The 13,218-nt window shown below is 43.7% G+C and overlaps 1 protein-coding gene across 1 annotated transcript in view; it reads left to right on the top strand.

The window, feature by feature from the left end:
- Positions 1-13,218, top strand: part of Parp1 (Poly-(ADP-ribose) polymerase) — a 71,663-nt gene that overhangs the window by 22,343 nt on the left and 36,102 nt on the right. Inside the window, exons 7-12 of the mRNA XM_075674283.1 lie at positions 3,391-3,507; positions 5,804-5,886; positions 8,126-8,248; positions 8,736-8,816; positions 10,993-11,150; positions 12,174-12,319. Coding sequence (XP_075530398.1) covers positions 3,391-3,507; positions 5,804-5,886; positions 8,126-8,248; positions 8,736-8,816; positions 10,993-11,150; positions 12,174-12,319 — 708 coding nt within the window. The remainder of the gene's footprint in view (positions 1-3,390; positions 3,508-5,803; positions 5,887-8,125; positions 8,249-8,735; positions 8,817-10,992; positions 11,151-12,173; positions 12,320-13,218) is intronic.

Here is a 13,218-nt window from a genome sequence, read left to right as displayed (position 1 = left end):
GCCTCAAATGTTCCTGCTCTTGCACTAATATGTATGTCCATAGCGTAATCGAACTGCGCACTCAAGAAAACTGTTTGGTTGTGTGCCCATCAAAAAAAGCAACACATGTGACAAACTTCTGCTAATCTTCATCTTGACAAACTTCTGCTAATCTTGATCTTATCGCCAACCAGCTAAGGCAATTAGTTTTCGCCAGTCTTAAAGAAAAGAAAAGAAATGGAAACGCATGCACGGCGGCATCCTTCCTATGCACGCCCCTGTGAGCACTAAACGAGCCAGAAACAAGCGGTCGCCCTTTCAGTGATCAGGAATGAGATGGCCATCAGTTTCGCAAGTGCAAAAAGCCGAAACCGCCCGCGAAACAAAATCCAAACGGCCGCCCGCCCGTGCACGTGCCGATGCGCGAGCAGTGGTATATAGAGGTGCGGGAGCAAACTAGCGCTAAAACAAACCATGCAACGAAAACCGAGACAGGTAGGTGCGCGAAAGAAATTCCCTGTATCCCTACATAGTGGCAGCACATGACAGAAAAGAAAAAGTTACGAAATTGGCGCGCTTTTTAAACGTACAGACGGTGCCGTAAATATACGGCATCGACCATTTTCGGACTTGTTCATGGCGCCGTATATTTATGTCATTGACCGTCAAAGGGTTAACCTAATAGATTGCTTTCACCACAAAACTGAGTTCTGTGCTCAATATTGTTAGCACCAATCTTGTGTCATCGTTGCCAAAGCAATTGGGACAACGCACCAACTGGCAACTTCAAGGTAATGGGACTCTGAAAGATGTTAAGGGACGTGTGTGTATGTGCTCATATAGTACAGTTTGTGACAATGTAAGAATAAACAAGTTGCATGCGTACTTTCAAACTCGCACAATTTGATATGCACCAGCAAATTAGGTTTGCTTATTTCTGTGACTTCAAGCAGTGTTGCGCGTCTAGAACCAGCAGTCTCCTCCGTACAGATATGTTTGTGGCTGGTTTTAGGATGAAACCTGGACGTCTTCGCAAGTTTTATGGGTGACAGTGATATCAGTGTGCTCAGCCAAAGCTAATATTTTAGTTTGAAATAGTGAGCTTTTATTTTCCGATTAGTCTACCGTTTACATTAGCAGAGCAAAGCTGTCAAGCTGTGAACGAACTCCATCTGACTCAGCTCTCTTCCAGAAGAGAGAAGCAAGTGTACTATGGTTTTGTGGGTGGAGTTTGTTTGTAAGTCTTGGGTTGTCGCCACCGGCTATAGTAAACAATGTGTTCATACTCCATTGAACTAGAAAGGCATGTAACTGTACCGAAGACATATTTTTCAAGGCCACTTTGGAAAAAAAATAATTTAATGGCTGCCTGAACAGAAATGCAGCGCAACTGTGAATAGCTGTTCATCTTGCTATGAGCCGCACCTAAGGTTGCGAAAGCAACACATTCTCAGTTACGAGTTGTGGCAGGGAGCTATGAGAAAAAGTTGCAAGTGCAATGAGAGGGAACAACACAGTGTTGCTAACAGCGGCAAATTTTTGGTGGCTGGATGAAGCCTAGCGAACAGTTGTGGGTAGCCCTTGAAGACTAGCTTGGCCTGTCAAAAAATAGGCCGAAACAAATTCAGTATTTCAATGATGAGAAAGTATCTAAAAATTTGGTTCGTTCGAATTGAGCATACTTTGTAACTTCCATGCATGTTCCGAGAGAAGGCCAGGTCTGTTGCTAACTGTGAGGAAAAGAAGTGTTTTGCACGTATTGCCACAGAGTGATGCAATAGCTTGCTAAATATGTGCATGAGGTCTTGCGCTCTTTGGTGTGGTATCGGTTGGAGCAAATGTTTGCAGGTGCACACAGGCAGTTTGCTTTCAAGAAGAGGACTTTGTTCAGTAATAGCTGTTGTCCCAGTCATCTTTGTGAAGGTGATGCGCTGTTGTGGTAAAGTGGATGTGAAACTTTTCTACCTTGTCGCTCGTTTTTCACTTCTCGCTTCGTTTAAATTCCTTCACCTTGGTGCTGATTCATGAATAATCTGCAGAGCATGTTGTCAGCCAATCCTAGTAATCACTCAAGGGACCAGGTGCAGTATTCCTAGGGCAGTATTCTTCTCTGGCTTTGTTCCAGTACTTGCCATAGGTGGCTAACAGACAGCCAGGCAGACAGCAGCCATTTTAAGTCTCGTTCCAATTCTGTTGAAGCCGGCGAAAAACAATGCAGTGAAGTTAAAAGCAATGCAGACTACTTTGCTGTCCTATCCGGATGGTAGCTGAGCAAAGGCTTGGAAACTTGATGGGGAGGTCGCCTGTGCATAAGCAAATCTAGTCACACTTTCTTATTTTTTATTTATTTCAATATCTACATTTGCTCGAGGGTATTACAGTAGGGGCGATTAGTAGCACCAAGATCGATTAAATGTGCTGATATAGCAAAATGGTGTGGTCCAAAAGGGAGCTTGTGACAAACAATAGGACATGTTCATGCTGCAGAGAATGTACAGAAGGCACAGTGTAGGCCCAAATGTAGCTCTATCCATTTAACACATGTTGGTTCACAGCTTCATTGCAACATTCTTCACGGATCACTGCCATGACATCAAATGGAAGGTGATTCCAATGCTAGCTAGAAAAGAGAAGAACAATTCATAAAGAGATGTTTGTGTGACTATTTCTTTGATCTTAAATGGGTGGTCACAGTGTCTAGACGCGTAAGCTAGCGATGCTAAATAAATGCCCCTGTTTAGGGCTGTGCCATTAAGGTAGACGTTGCGTAGGAAGGTAATGTAGGCAAGCTTCCGCCACGTTGACAGATTAGGCCAACCGAGCGAGTTTCTTATATCTGTAATACTGCTAGGAAACTTAAAATTATTAGTCGTGAAGCGAGCAGCTTGATTCGGAACCATGTACAGGCGGTCGGCAACATTCTGTGCATGTGGGTCCCATACACTGTAAGCGTACTTGAGAATGGGACGAATGTTTGATAAATGTAATCCTTCCTTTACTTCTGGTGTGCTTGGTGAAAGCTACGATGTGTTTTTAGTCGTTTGCTTAGTAGTTTTCTGGGATTTTTCTTGTCAACATGAGGTGGCGTCAAGTTGCAGAGACGATGCATTTCGTTACTTGGTCTCGAAGCTGCTTTCTTAGCTGTCAACAGAGACTGCCTCTGATGCTGGCCAGAATAAGAACACCCCCTCTGCTATAGCATCGGTGGAATGTATGAGAGGTAGAATCTTTGACTGGCCATCTGTGCCTCTGTAGTTTGAATGCTTGTGGGGCACTGCATCACATTTTTAATTTATTTGTTTATAATATTCTCGCAAAGTACTTTGGGATTATCGATGGACACTGGCAGCGTCGGAGATTGAGCCCTAGCTATTACTATAAAAAAATGTGCCTTTCGTTTTCTCTCCTCAGAAACAATCGGACCGTGTTTTCAAGCTTCGCGGCGACCTGCAGAAAAACCTCTCAAAAAAGGAACTGCAAGAGCTGCTTGAGTTCAACAGCCTGGACATCCCTCCTGGTGAAAGCAGGGTATGTGTCGAGTGGGGGTTCTTTTGTGCAACATTGAAAATAAGACTGTGTATGGGGATGCTGTTTGTAGGCACACATAGATGTTTGCTTATCACTACAGTCTTGTTGTGATGGTAGTCATGTGACTGGATAACATTCATTTTCATGGCAAGCTGTAGCTGAGGAACAACAGTCATCGTGCATCCAAAAATTTTCTGCTGCAAAGCACGGACTCGGCAGCGCGTTGTGTGCCTTTGTTTTTGCAGTGTAGCATACTGAAGTGCTATCATGAATGAAGCATTGTGAACCGTGTGACAGTGACTTGAGTCCTGTGCTGCCACAGTTAGTGCAGTGAAATCTTGATATAGCAAACTTCAGGTGACTGCAGCAAATTGTTTGCTATTCTTAAAGGTCATTGTGAAAACCCCAAAATTAACCATTCTGCCCATGAACTCTTCAGTTGTCATCGTACGAGCTTTCCACGGAAACATCGCTGCTGGCTCTTGGCTTGCGCTGTTGTTTGCACCACGTACCACTGAAGCACTGCATGGCAAGCATAGCACGCATGCGCTAGAGAAACGCTGTGCTGATGAGGCCAGGAAAACGAAGCTCCATGTCGCCTCCCCAAAGTACAGTGCTTCTTCTTGTCAGTTTGTTTTTCACTTTCCTTGCCATGGGCACCGCAGCTGTCTCGCTTGAGGCAGACACCTGAACTAACCCAAAGTGCGAGCACATGTAAACGACACCGTTGGGAAAATTGTCCACGTGGCATCCTCATCAGCACAGAGGTTAGGTCACATTTCTCTTTGCGCGCAGCTGGTATGGCCGCAGAAAGAAGCGCGAAAGAAAGAGGCGTGCACAGAAAAAAGGGCACAAGAAGGGAAGGAAGGAAGAGACATGCCTGCGTTGCTGGTCAACGCTTGTCTGGGTGGAGCATGCACTCGGAAAGCCTGATGCATAGTTGCCTCCACAATAGAAAAAAAAAAAAAGTTCTGTCCCGTTTCTCTTCCAATGCTGTCTCAGGTTTTCTGAACCCATGTGTCGTGGCAGCAGCTTTCTGTGCCTTTTTGTCTGCTACAATAAAACGTCGGTTGGGGCTAGTTGGTACATTGTATTATAAGGTGGAAGGTTCAGCGCAAAGACCCTGACAAACCACAAAGAAGAGACGAGACAAGCACTGGTGCTGTTATTTCTGCGGGTCTTGTCTTTCCACCTGGCTGGCACAAATCTTTCAAAATGAAATTTCACCTGGCCTCCGTGAGCTTAGCAGCAAGGCGATTAAAGGAGCGGTACTTTCTAAGAGCCAGCCAATTGGGTTCAACGGAGTGACAAACCGCTATAAAGCCAGTCTTAGAAAAGACGGACTTGCCACGAAAGCTCAGAATACAGTAGTTTACACAGTCTCTCGACATGAACACACGAAGGAGACACTGGACGTCTGCTAGCCTACTACAGTCGAACCCGCATATATTGAACCCTTATGTAAGGAATTATTGTGTCCATTGAACAGCTGTAAAATCTCCTTCAAATTTTTGTATAAAATTTTTATTTTCTATATCAAATTACCTATATATAGTATTTTTTATGATTCAGATTTGATATATCCAGGTTCGACTGTACACTAATATTTTTAGTGTAAAATATGCTCTTGAAATAACACCTGTTTTAAGTGAGTTGCGACAGATTGCAGCTCTGAGATTGTAGCATCGAAGTCTTGCAGGTCATATAGTTTTGAGTGGCAGAATTATTTTAAGCGTGCACTTGGTTTTATTGCAACATGAAACTTGAAACAATCACTGCTACGCATATATGTGTGTCAGTGACACTCAAACGATAAAGGCATTAGTACTGAGTGCATGTGGAAAGACACCTGCTGCTTTTGAGCTGCGTGTGCCTTGGATACACATATTCTGAAGTTTAATTGGGCTGTCAGTGTGGTTGTTCTTTGTTTGCATCTTTAGCGGTGATTATGACCACCAGCTGGGCTGAGAACAAGTTCTGAAGTACTCTGCCAAAGACGAGTATACATACCAACGATTCTGGGATAAGGCCTAGTTTTCTTCTCTGCCCGTAATGTAACTTGAAAAATTGAGGGCTGCAGCCCAAATGTATCTTTGCGAAATTTCCAGTGCGCTCGTCACTATATCAATTTCTGCGTCTGAATTATGAATTGTTTTTTCGGTGAGCCTGTGGTGTGTATACTTTTTCTTAAGGTTGTACATGTGTCTGCTCATGTAGTTTGCTGTTATGTTGGGCAGCCCATGTTTGCTGATGTGATTAGCTACGAAGACTTGCCACGTCTGCTGTGCTCTCGCAGATCTTGGACCTTCTGTCGGACTGCATGGCCTTTGGTGTTCCGGCACGCTGTCCAGAATGCAAAGAGGGCCAGCTGAAACTCCAGTAGGTTGTTTACCATCCAGCTGATGTCTCGTTATTTTCATATTAATTTTACAGTGACGCTGTTAAAGCAAGTTCCGCAGCCGTTTTCGTGATGCTACATGTGGTGGTGTGCTTGGTATGAAATGTTAAAGAACAGCCATGGTTTTGAATATTTTGAAATGTAATTATCAATGATTATAAAATAAAAGTTGCTTGCGTCCACCTTGTCCGAGTAGACAGGAATTTGAACATTTCTTTTTAAGCCAATAATCCGTAATTTTCTGAAGAAAAATGGCAGATTGCGTGAGTTGTTGGTTTTTCATAATGTTTAAAAACAGAGCTAAAAACGCACACCAGACAACAGAATAGAGGATGAAACACACACAGCGTTGACGTTTGTGCCATCCTCTATTCTGTTGTCCGGTGTACAATTTTAGCGCTGTTTTTAAACATTACTGTAATTTTTTTTTTATCAATCACATCACATTTTACCAGCGTCGTTGGAGGTCAGCTAGGGGTTTGTGCAGCTGCGGCAGCGAAAGCAAATGTTGTGGTCCAGCGATTCCACCTGCATAGGAGCTTACATTAAGAACAGCCAGCAAATAGAGCCCTAGTACGCCCCCTGCTACGCTTCCCATCCCAAGGGAAGGGAAGCGTAGCAGGGGGCGGCAGAAAGTTAGGTGGGCGGATGAGATTAAGAAGTTTGCAGGGACGGCATGGCCACAATTAGTACATGACCAGGGTTGTTGGAGAAGTATGGGAGAGGCCTTTGCCCTGCAGTGGGCGTAACCAGGCTGATGATGATGATGATGATGATGACCTTCGAAGGAAGGTCTGAGAATTCGCTTATACTACATCTTCACTGTCCTTGATGTGTCAGTTGCCCAGATTGGCACGCATTTGTGAAATATTTTTTTGTCTATCCGTTTCGGTTGTAGTAAACACAGATATACTGAAGTTTTGACTGTACTAAATTTTACAAAATACATGTGCAATAATATTTTTATGCTGGACGTGCTTGAGCTTTTATGGATGTACTGAACTATCCAGTGCCGTGACACTCTTGCCCTGAAAGATAAGGCAAGTTTCTTCGTGGTGCATCAACAGTCGGCAACAGGGCCGCAGGTGTGAGCGACTCGCTCTCTTAAACGCGCATAATATTTTCGCATCTATTGCACTGAGTGTACCGCTCTCGGCATAGTTGCATGAACTTGATAACCTAGTCAGTCTTCACGTGTGGCCTCCAAGATGTCGCTGCATGCGCGGATGCACCGCCCAGTTTCGGAAGCTGTGTTTGCCTCCATGCCCGCCTGTCTCAGAGGCCATGCTCAGCACTCTATAAGGGCTGTTGGTTCACATAACTTTACAGTTATTTATCATAATGGTAACCTTTTGCATAGTCCTTTTTTTCCACGGGTTGGGACCATTCCCGGATAAATTTTTGTACATTTTGTTTCCTGAAACATAGTAGTATGTTCGGATTTCCTGCAGCGCTAAGTTTCATTGAAATTCGATTTACTCATCTTGTGCATAACGAGAAGAATAAATGTGGAAAAGAAGAGTGGACACCGACCACGACACATTTTCGCTCATGTACAAAAGCCAAAAATGTCTCGTTTTTTTTCATTGGAAGCTTTATTTATAGAAAGAATAAAAGATCTGTATTCGTACAGTCCAAGCTCTTCATTCACTTGCTTCAAGTGTAGTGGTACCGAAAGGGATGCTCACAAACGATTCTTTTGTGTACTTCTATCGCCTAAAGGGAGCGGCTGCTGCGATTTGCTTGTAACAAAGGAGTGATGTTGGGAGCCAACAACTTTTCTCTTTTTCCGTGTTCCCGTTGCTATTACCTTAAAAAAGCTCAACACTATAATGTCCACAGTCTTGCCATTCTACAGTTGCCGATACTGCCTGCTTTGGGCTGCACACGCTTGGTTGGAGAAAGTGTTAATAGCAGGACAATAATGCAGTGATGAAGTACTCCATTGTGTCCTTATGCATCAATGAAGGGCCCTTCTGGTGGTGGTGTGATTGATGTTAAGTTTTTTTTTTGGCCGATTCTATTCACTTCATTTTGACCAGCCATACTGGAACAGCCAGTTTTGATGGCGATGCGGCTGTGTGACCCACAGCCACGTCACCGACTGGCCGGACGAAGTGCTTAAAGGAGTAGTACTAGAATAAGGAGTGCCAGTTGAGACATTGTCCTGGCCCATTTGCCCATTTTCCAGCCGTCTCACCTTGGCGTCCTTACACGCAGGACGCATGGCTACACGTGCACTGGCAACATCAGTGGGTGGACCAAGTGCACCTATGTGACGCTCGAGCCCACCCGAGTGCCGTTCAAGGTTCCGCAAGAGTTCAAGGAAACCTATCCTTTCCTGTGAGTAGTGCGTTGTCTGCTGCAGTAGAGAAAAGGCATGGCCGGCTGTTAAGTGGATGCAAGCTTGTTCTAGTTTTTGTGCCATGGATAAAATGGCACAGTACACAGGACCGAGAACCACTGCAGGGGAACCCACACTTTCCTCGTAGTGTTTATTTCCAAGACTTCTCACTGAATTTCTTCGGGGGCCTCTAGAAAAAAAGAGGTGCTTCTTCATCAAAAGGGTGCCACGGTAAATTAAGAATGTTCTACAGAATTAGGTAGGTCCCAGCTGTTTTTCTACAGGCTTATTGCTAAACCTGAGCGATTGAAATGCCTATGCCAGTGACACCAGTTTTATTAAGGGAAGGTTACCCGTACAGCGGGCGTAAATGGTTGCTGTGTTCAAAATTTTGGTTCTGCGGGAGCTGTCCGTCTCGCCTCACTATTGTGAAACGGATGCGGAGAGAGGGACATCTGACCTTTTTTCTTACTTTTCTCTTTTCAGCAACAACTACAAGAGTGTCACAAAGAAACGTGTCTTCCCAAAGAACCTTCCAAAGCCTTCAGAGGCATCGACGTCAGCCAAGTAAGTTGTGGCCCCAGACGCATGCAGACAATGCAATTTCAGTGTTCTTTGCAGAAGTAGCTCTGTTGAAGCGAGAGGCTTAGTTGAAATATGCTGTTCACCTTTGTTATCATGGCATGTTAACGAACTGAATTTTTTTACTCACCGGATAGGTGTAGTAATTTCCAACTTCAGAACGTTTTCAAGATGTGCTACAAACCACTGAACACCAGTTTCCCTGTCCAGAATGTAGGATGCTATAAAGAAAACAGTTGCGCTATAAAGTGATTTTCTGCTAACATTCTAGTAGCAACACTCACTTGTGACAGTGCCTTACAATGCCGCCTCTCTTGTACCCATTTCCTTGTATGTGAAAAGCCCTTATCTTAGCTTTACTAATTAATCTAAGAGAGTGTAAATATTCGAAGATATAAGATAACGCATTGAATACAGTAGAACCCCATTGATGCGTTTTTCAGTAGACATTGGAAAACAACGTAACAGCCAGGAAAACATAACACCTACATAGGCCTCAAATTTGCCACCGCAACATCAGAAACAGCTCTGAAAATGCTTTGCGCTTGACTCTAATTAAGGGGCTCGTACTATGTTTCGTGACAGTAGCCCCTTTCCACTCTTAATTCACCGCATAACACGGTGGTATTGCTGCGAGGCTGACTTTAGATAGCCGGCAAATACTAAAATTGCACTGTGACATGCTTAACAGGACTGACAATCAAGTACTGCTGGTATTTTGTACTTTCAAATTTGCATCTGCACCGCTGAATTCATGTGACCGCCGCATTTGAATGACACGAAAGAACATTTCCGAATGGTGACATAAAATGTGAACATAATACATAGGAACCAATAGGCTTTAGGTTGGGACCATGAAAACGCGATGTAGCAGCTGAGGAAATGAAACAGCGAGGAACGTATCAATGGGGTTCCACTGTGTTGTGCTATTTGACTTTGTCTTTGAATCAAATATTCAAAATCAAAATCAAAATAAGAATCAATTACGGAAAACAACTAGTCAGTTACCAGGCACCTTCACTACTAAATCGCCTATGTGATTTTGAAGATGAAATTATAGAATATTCGAATAAATCATTCAAAAATTTTCTCATCCTGAACAATATTGAGTTCGTCTGATTAGAACCGCACTATAAATTGTCAGTCTTTTGTTTCTTTTGTTTTCTGGTTGTGGTTGGTCTCAAACAAAATGCATCGTACTTTGATTATCCTGTTGGTTTCTCATATTTCTTGTATACATGTTTTGTTTCAAGAAAACACTATTGTCTCGCGACTATCCAGTTGATTTCAGTATGTATGTATGTATGATACATGTTGCTGCGTACGGCCTGCGTGCCGAATTGCTGTGGGAACAGAAGCCTTTGTCAGGCCACATGGCCTTTAGCTTCTGCTTCCTTTCTGTTGTAAACAGGAGAAATAAATAAATATAATTCATTCATTCATCATTTGTAGACACGAATATTTTTTGAATATATCATATCAACTGTGCGCAATCAAACATAAAATTGGAGAAAAAGTATAAGTTTTGTCCCTGTGGCCATAGTGGATATAAAACATTAGTTAAGCCATGTTGCTTGGGGAGTTCGTCTTCCCTGGCTAAACCATAATAATTTGTATTCTCCAAAGAGTATCATGGATACTACTTCATTACAGCTCGACTTCAATTCTACTATTGAGGCATGTGCTCTGAAATGTCTAATTACACAGTTAATTAGTGTACTTTTGTTAATTAGCTAACATCACTGCAGTTTGCCTTGCGAGTAGCGTCTGCCACATCAAGTAATCCAGCTGATGCGACAGAATTGCGACATTTACCATAGGAGATCCTTAGTAATGTGTTTCTTTTTTATTAAAAGAATAAACCAGCATACATCTTTAAATGAATCTGTGGCACCACCTAGGAGGCAGGCATTTTAGTAAGAAGGAGAGCATTATTACGTGACTGAGGGACCAGTTCACATATCTTGCCAGAGCCGATGTGCTGACCAATTGACCGCTTTCTGACATTCACACTAGCTATAAATAAATGGGCACCTCCACTTCTTTGAATACTGTTCTGTAGGTGGTACTACAAGGGAGACTGGCAGTGAATAAATTAATGAAATTTCCGTGCAGTGCACGTTTTTACTCCGGGTGCCCATCTCACGTCATAATGTTCCAGCGGCAGTGTTGGCAAGCAGCGGCCCCTGGATGGCCTGGAGGTGGTGTTTGGCAAGACAGTGACACCGGTTGAGGAACTCAAGAAGAAGCTGACACCCCTCGGTGCCAAGGTGGCGGCTAAGGTGTCTGAGAAGACCCTCTGTCTCATCTCGACAGCGGGTAAGCCTCGGGAGTGTTGCGCCATCCTTCTTCATCGACCCATTCTTGTGTTTGGCTTTGCTTTATAGGCTGGTTTGGCTTAAGTGCCTGGGTCCGTTTGCCCAACCATGGGAAGCTATAAGCCAATAAAGCTAGGGAAAGCAAATGGGAAGTAAACTGTTTTATAAGTGAAGTGTAAAAAATAGTAAGGCACAGGGAAATGAAAGTGGATGACAAGAGAACTTGCCCTAGATGGGAGCTGAATGCATGTTAGGCTTATGATGCTCTACTATAAAGTGCTTTGGTTCCCTTCATTATTCGCACTCACTGCATAGCAAAGACCTTGAATTTGGCAGTCTTGGTGCCATGAGACAGCATAGGAAGGTCTATTGTCTGACTGGCTGGTAGTGCTGATCGAAAAAAAAGAAATGTGGTGTTCCCTGGAGTGTTGTGTCAGCCAAGAAAGAGAGACCATGACCTCTGAGACTAGAGGATAGCACACACACTTTGTCGATAGCACCTGTCTCTCACTCTTGGAGGCTATAGAGTGGGTCACTTAGGGCCAAGCCAGCGAAAAATCCGACATGGATTTCGGCAGTCTTGAAATTCGGGCAGCGTAGTGTGGAAATTAAACTTTGGGGCCCAAATTTATCCGAAAAATTGTTCACGAAGTCACATTAGCTCTATGATGGTGCATTTATGAAGTTCAGAATGTCCACCATGTCCGAATTTTTGGAGTCCGAAAAATCCATCGATGACTGTAGCCTTTATTCTTCCATTTGTTGCCACACATTACACCGTGTTGGCCACATGCCTTCTGAACTGTGTAGTTGCCAACCATGATTGCGTCGATCGTGGCCGCGGTCAAAATTAACAATGCCAACATAGCAGATGTCCCGAATTTGCTTCGCTATGTTCGATAAATTGTTTTATTTGTGGTCAGTTTAAGTTCAACTATTTGTAGAAAGACTTTTTATGAAGAAGCTGTGTTGAGTTGTGTTGGGTGCTCAGTGCAGTCTTTCGGTGCCCTTTCACTCAACGCAGAGGAAGTCAAGAAGAAGAGCAAGCGTGTCAAGGAAGCGGAGACGTTCAACGTGCATGTCGTGTCTGAGAACTTCGTTGACTCCCTGGCCAGTGGGGGTGCTGCCACTAACGTTGACCAGTTCAAGCTTGCGCCGTGGGGCGGCGATGTGAGTACTGTCGAAAGTCGCGCAGATTGATGTGAATTTCGTGATGTGAATTTCATGAATTCGTGTCAGGTTATGAAAAGTTAAATACTTCATTATATCGAGAATTTTGTTATGTTGGAGTTCGTTATATCGAGGTTTAACTGTATATGACATGTCTGCAGTTTGCCTGAGGACGAGGCAATTGCTGTATTTACCTGATTCTATCATGGTGGCCACTGTAGCCAACACCATAAACGTGGTGTCAGTTTCATATCTGAGTGCAAGACACAGGATCTCCTTTCGTGGGAAAAAGAAGTGTGTCCAATTATGGTATGTGGCTCAGGCTGGATGCCGCTTGGATAAGGGGCTGCTGCTAGTTGGGTTCCTTGTACATTTTATTCAAGTTTGTTTAGCAGCTACCAGCTAGAGTATTTGTGCTTTCACAACTTGGAGAGGTGAACAAGACCTAAAGACTTCTCTTGATTGATTGATTGATTGATTGATTGATTGATTGATTGATTGATTGATTGATTGATTGATTGATTGAGCAGTTTATTACTACAGTATTATTATTATTTTTTTTGAAGCTGAAGGGTAAGCTTAGCGTAGTATTTCGTGGAGACAAAGAGCTCTCGAGCACCGAATACTATTGCTGCCTGCGTATATTTCTGATGTGGACCTGAGAACATGCTGGGCTGCTTGAGTGACTGTGACCCAGTTATTGCAAGGTCCAACACTAAGGACACAAGGCTTCCTCAGGTGGGGCAGGGTTTGTGTAGTGCAAGACCCTGTACAGAAATGGAGCGCACAAGACGGTCGTCACGCATGTTGCACCTTGCTGTGTCCTCAGCCGTGCCCCTTCCTTTGTGCATGTTCAACTTCTGTTTTTGCTCTTTCTCGCATGTCGTCTGCTGCTCTGG

The sequence above is a fragment of the Dermacentor variabilis genome, chromosome 11 (genome assembly GCF_050947875.1).
Source record: "Dermacentor variabilis isolate Ectoservices chromosome 11, ASM5094787v1, whole genome shotgun sequence".
NCBI classification, from domain to species: Eukaryota; Metazoa; Arthropoda; class Arachnida; order Ixodida; family Ixodidae; genus Dermacentor; species Dermacentor variabilis.
This window is presented reverse-complemented; position numbering and strand designations above follow the sequence as displayed.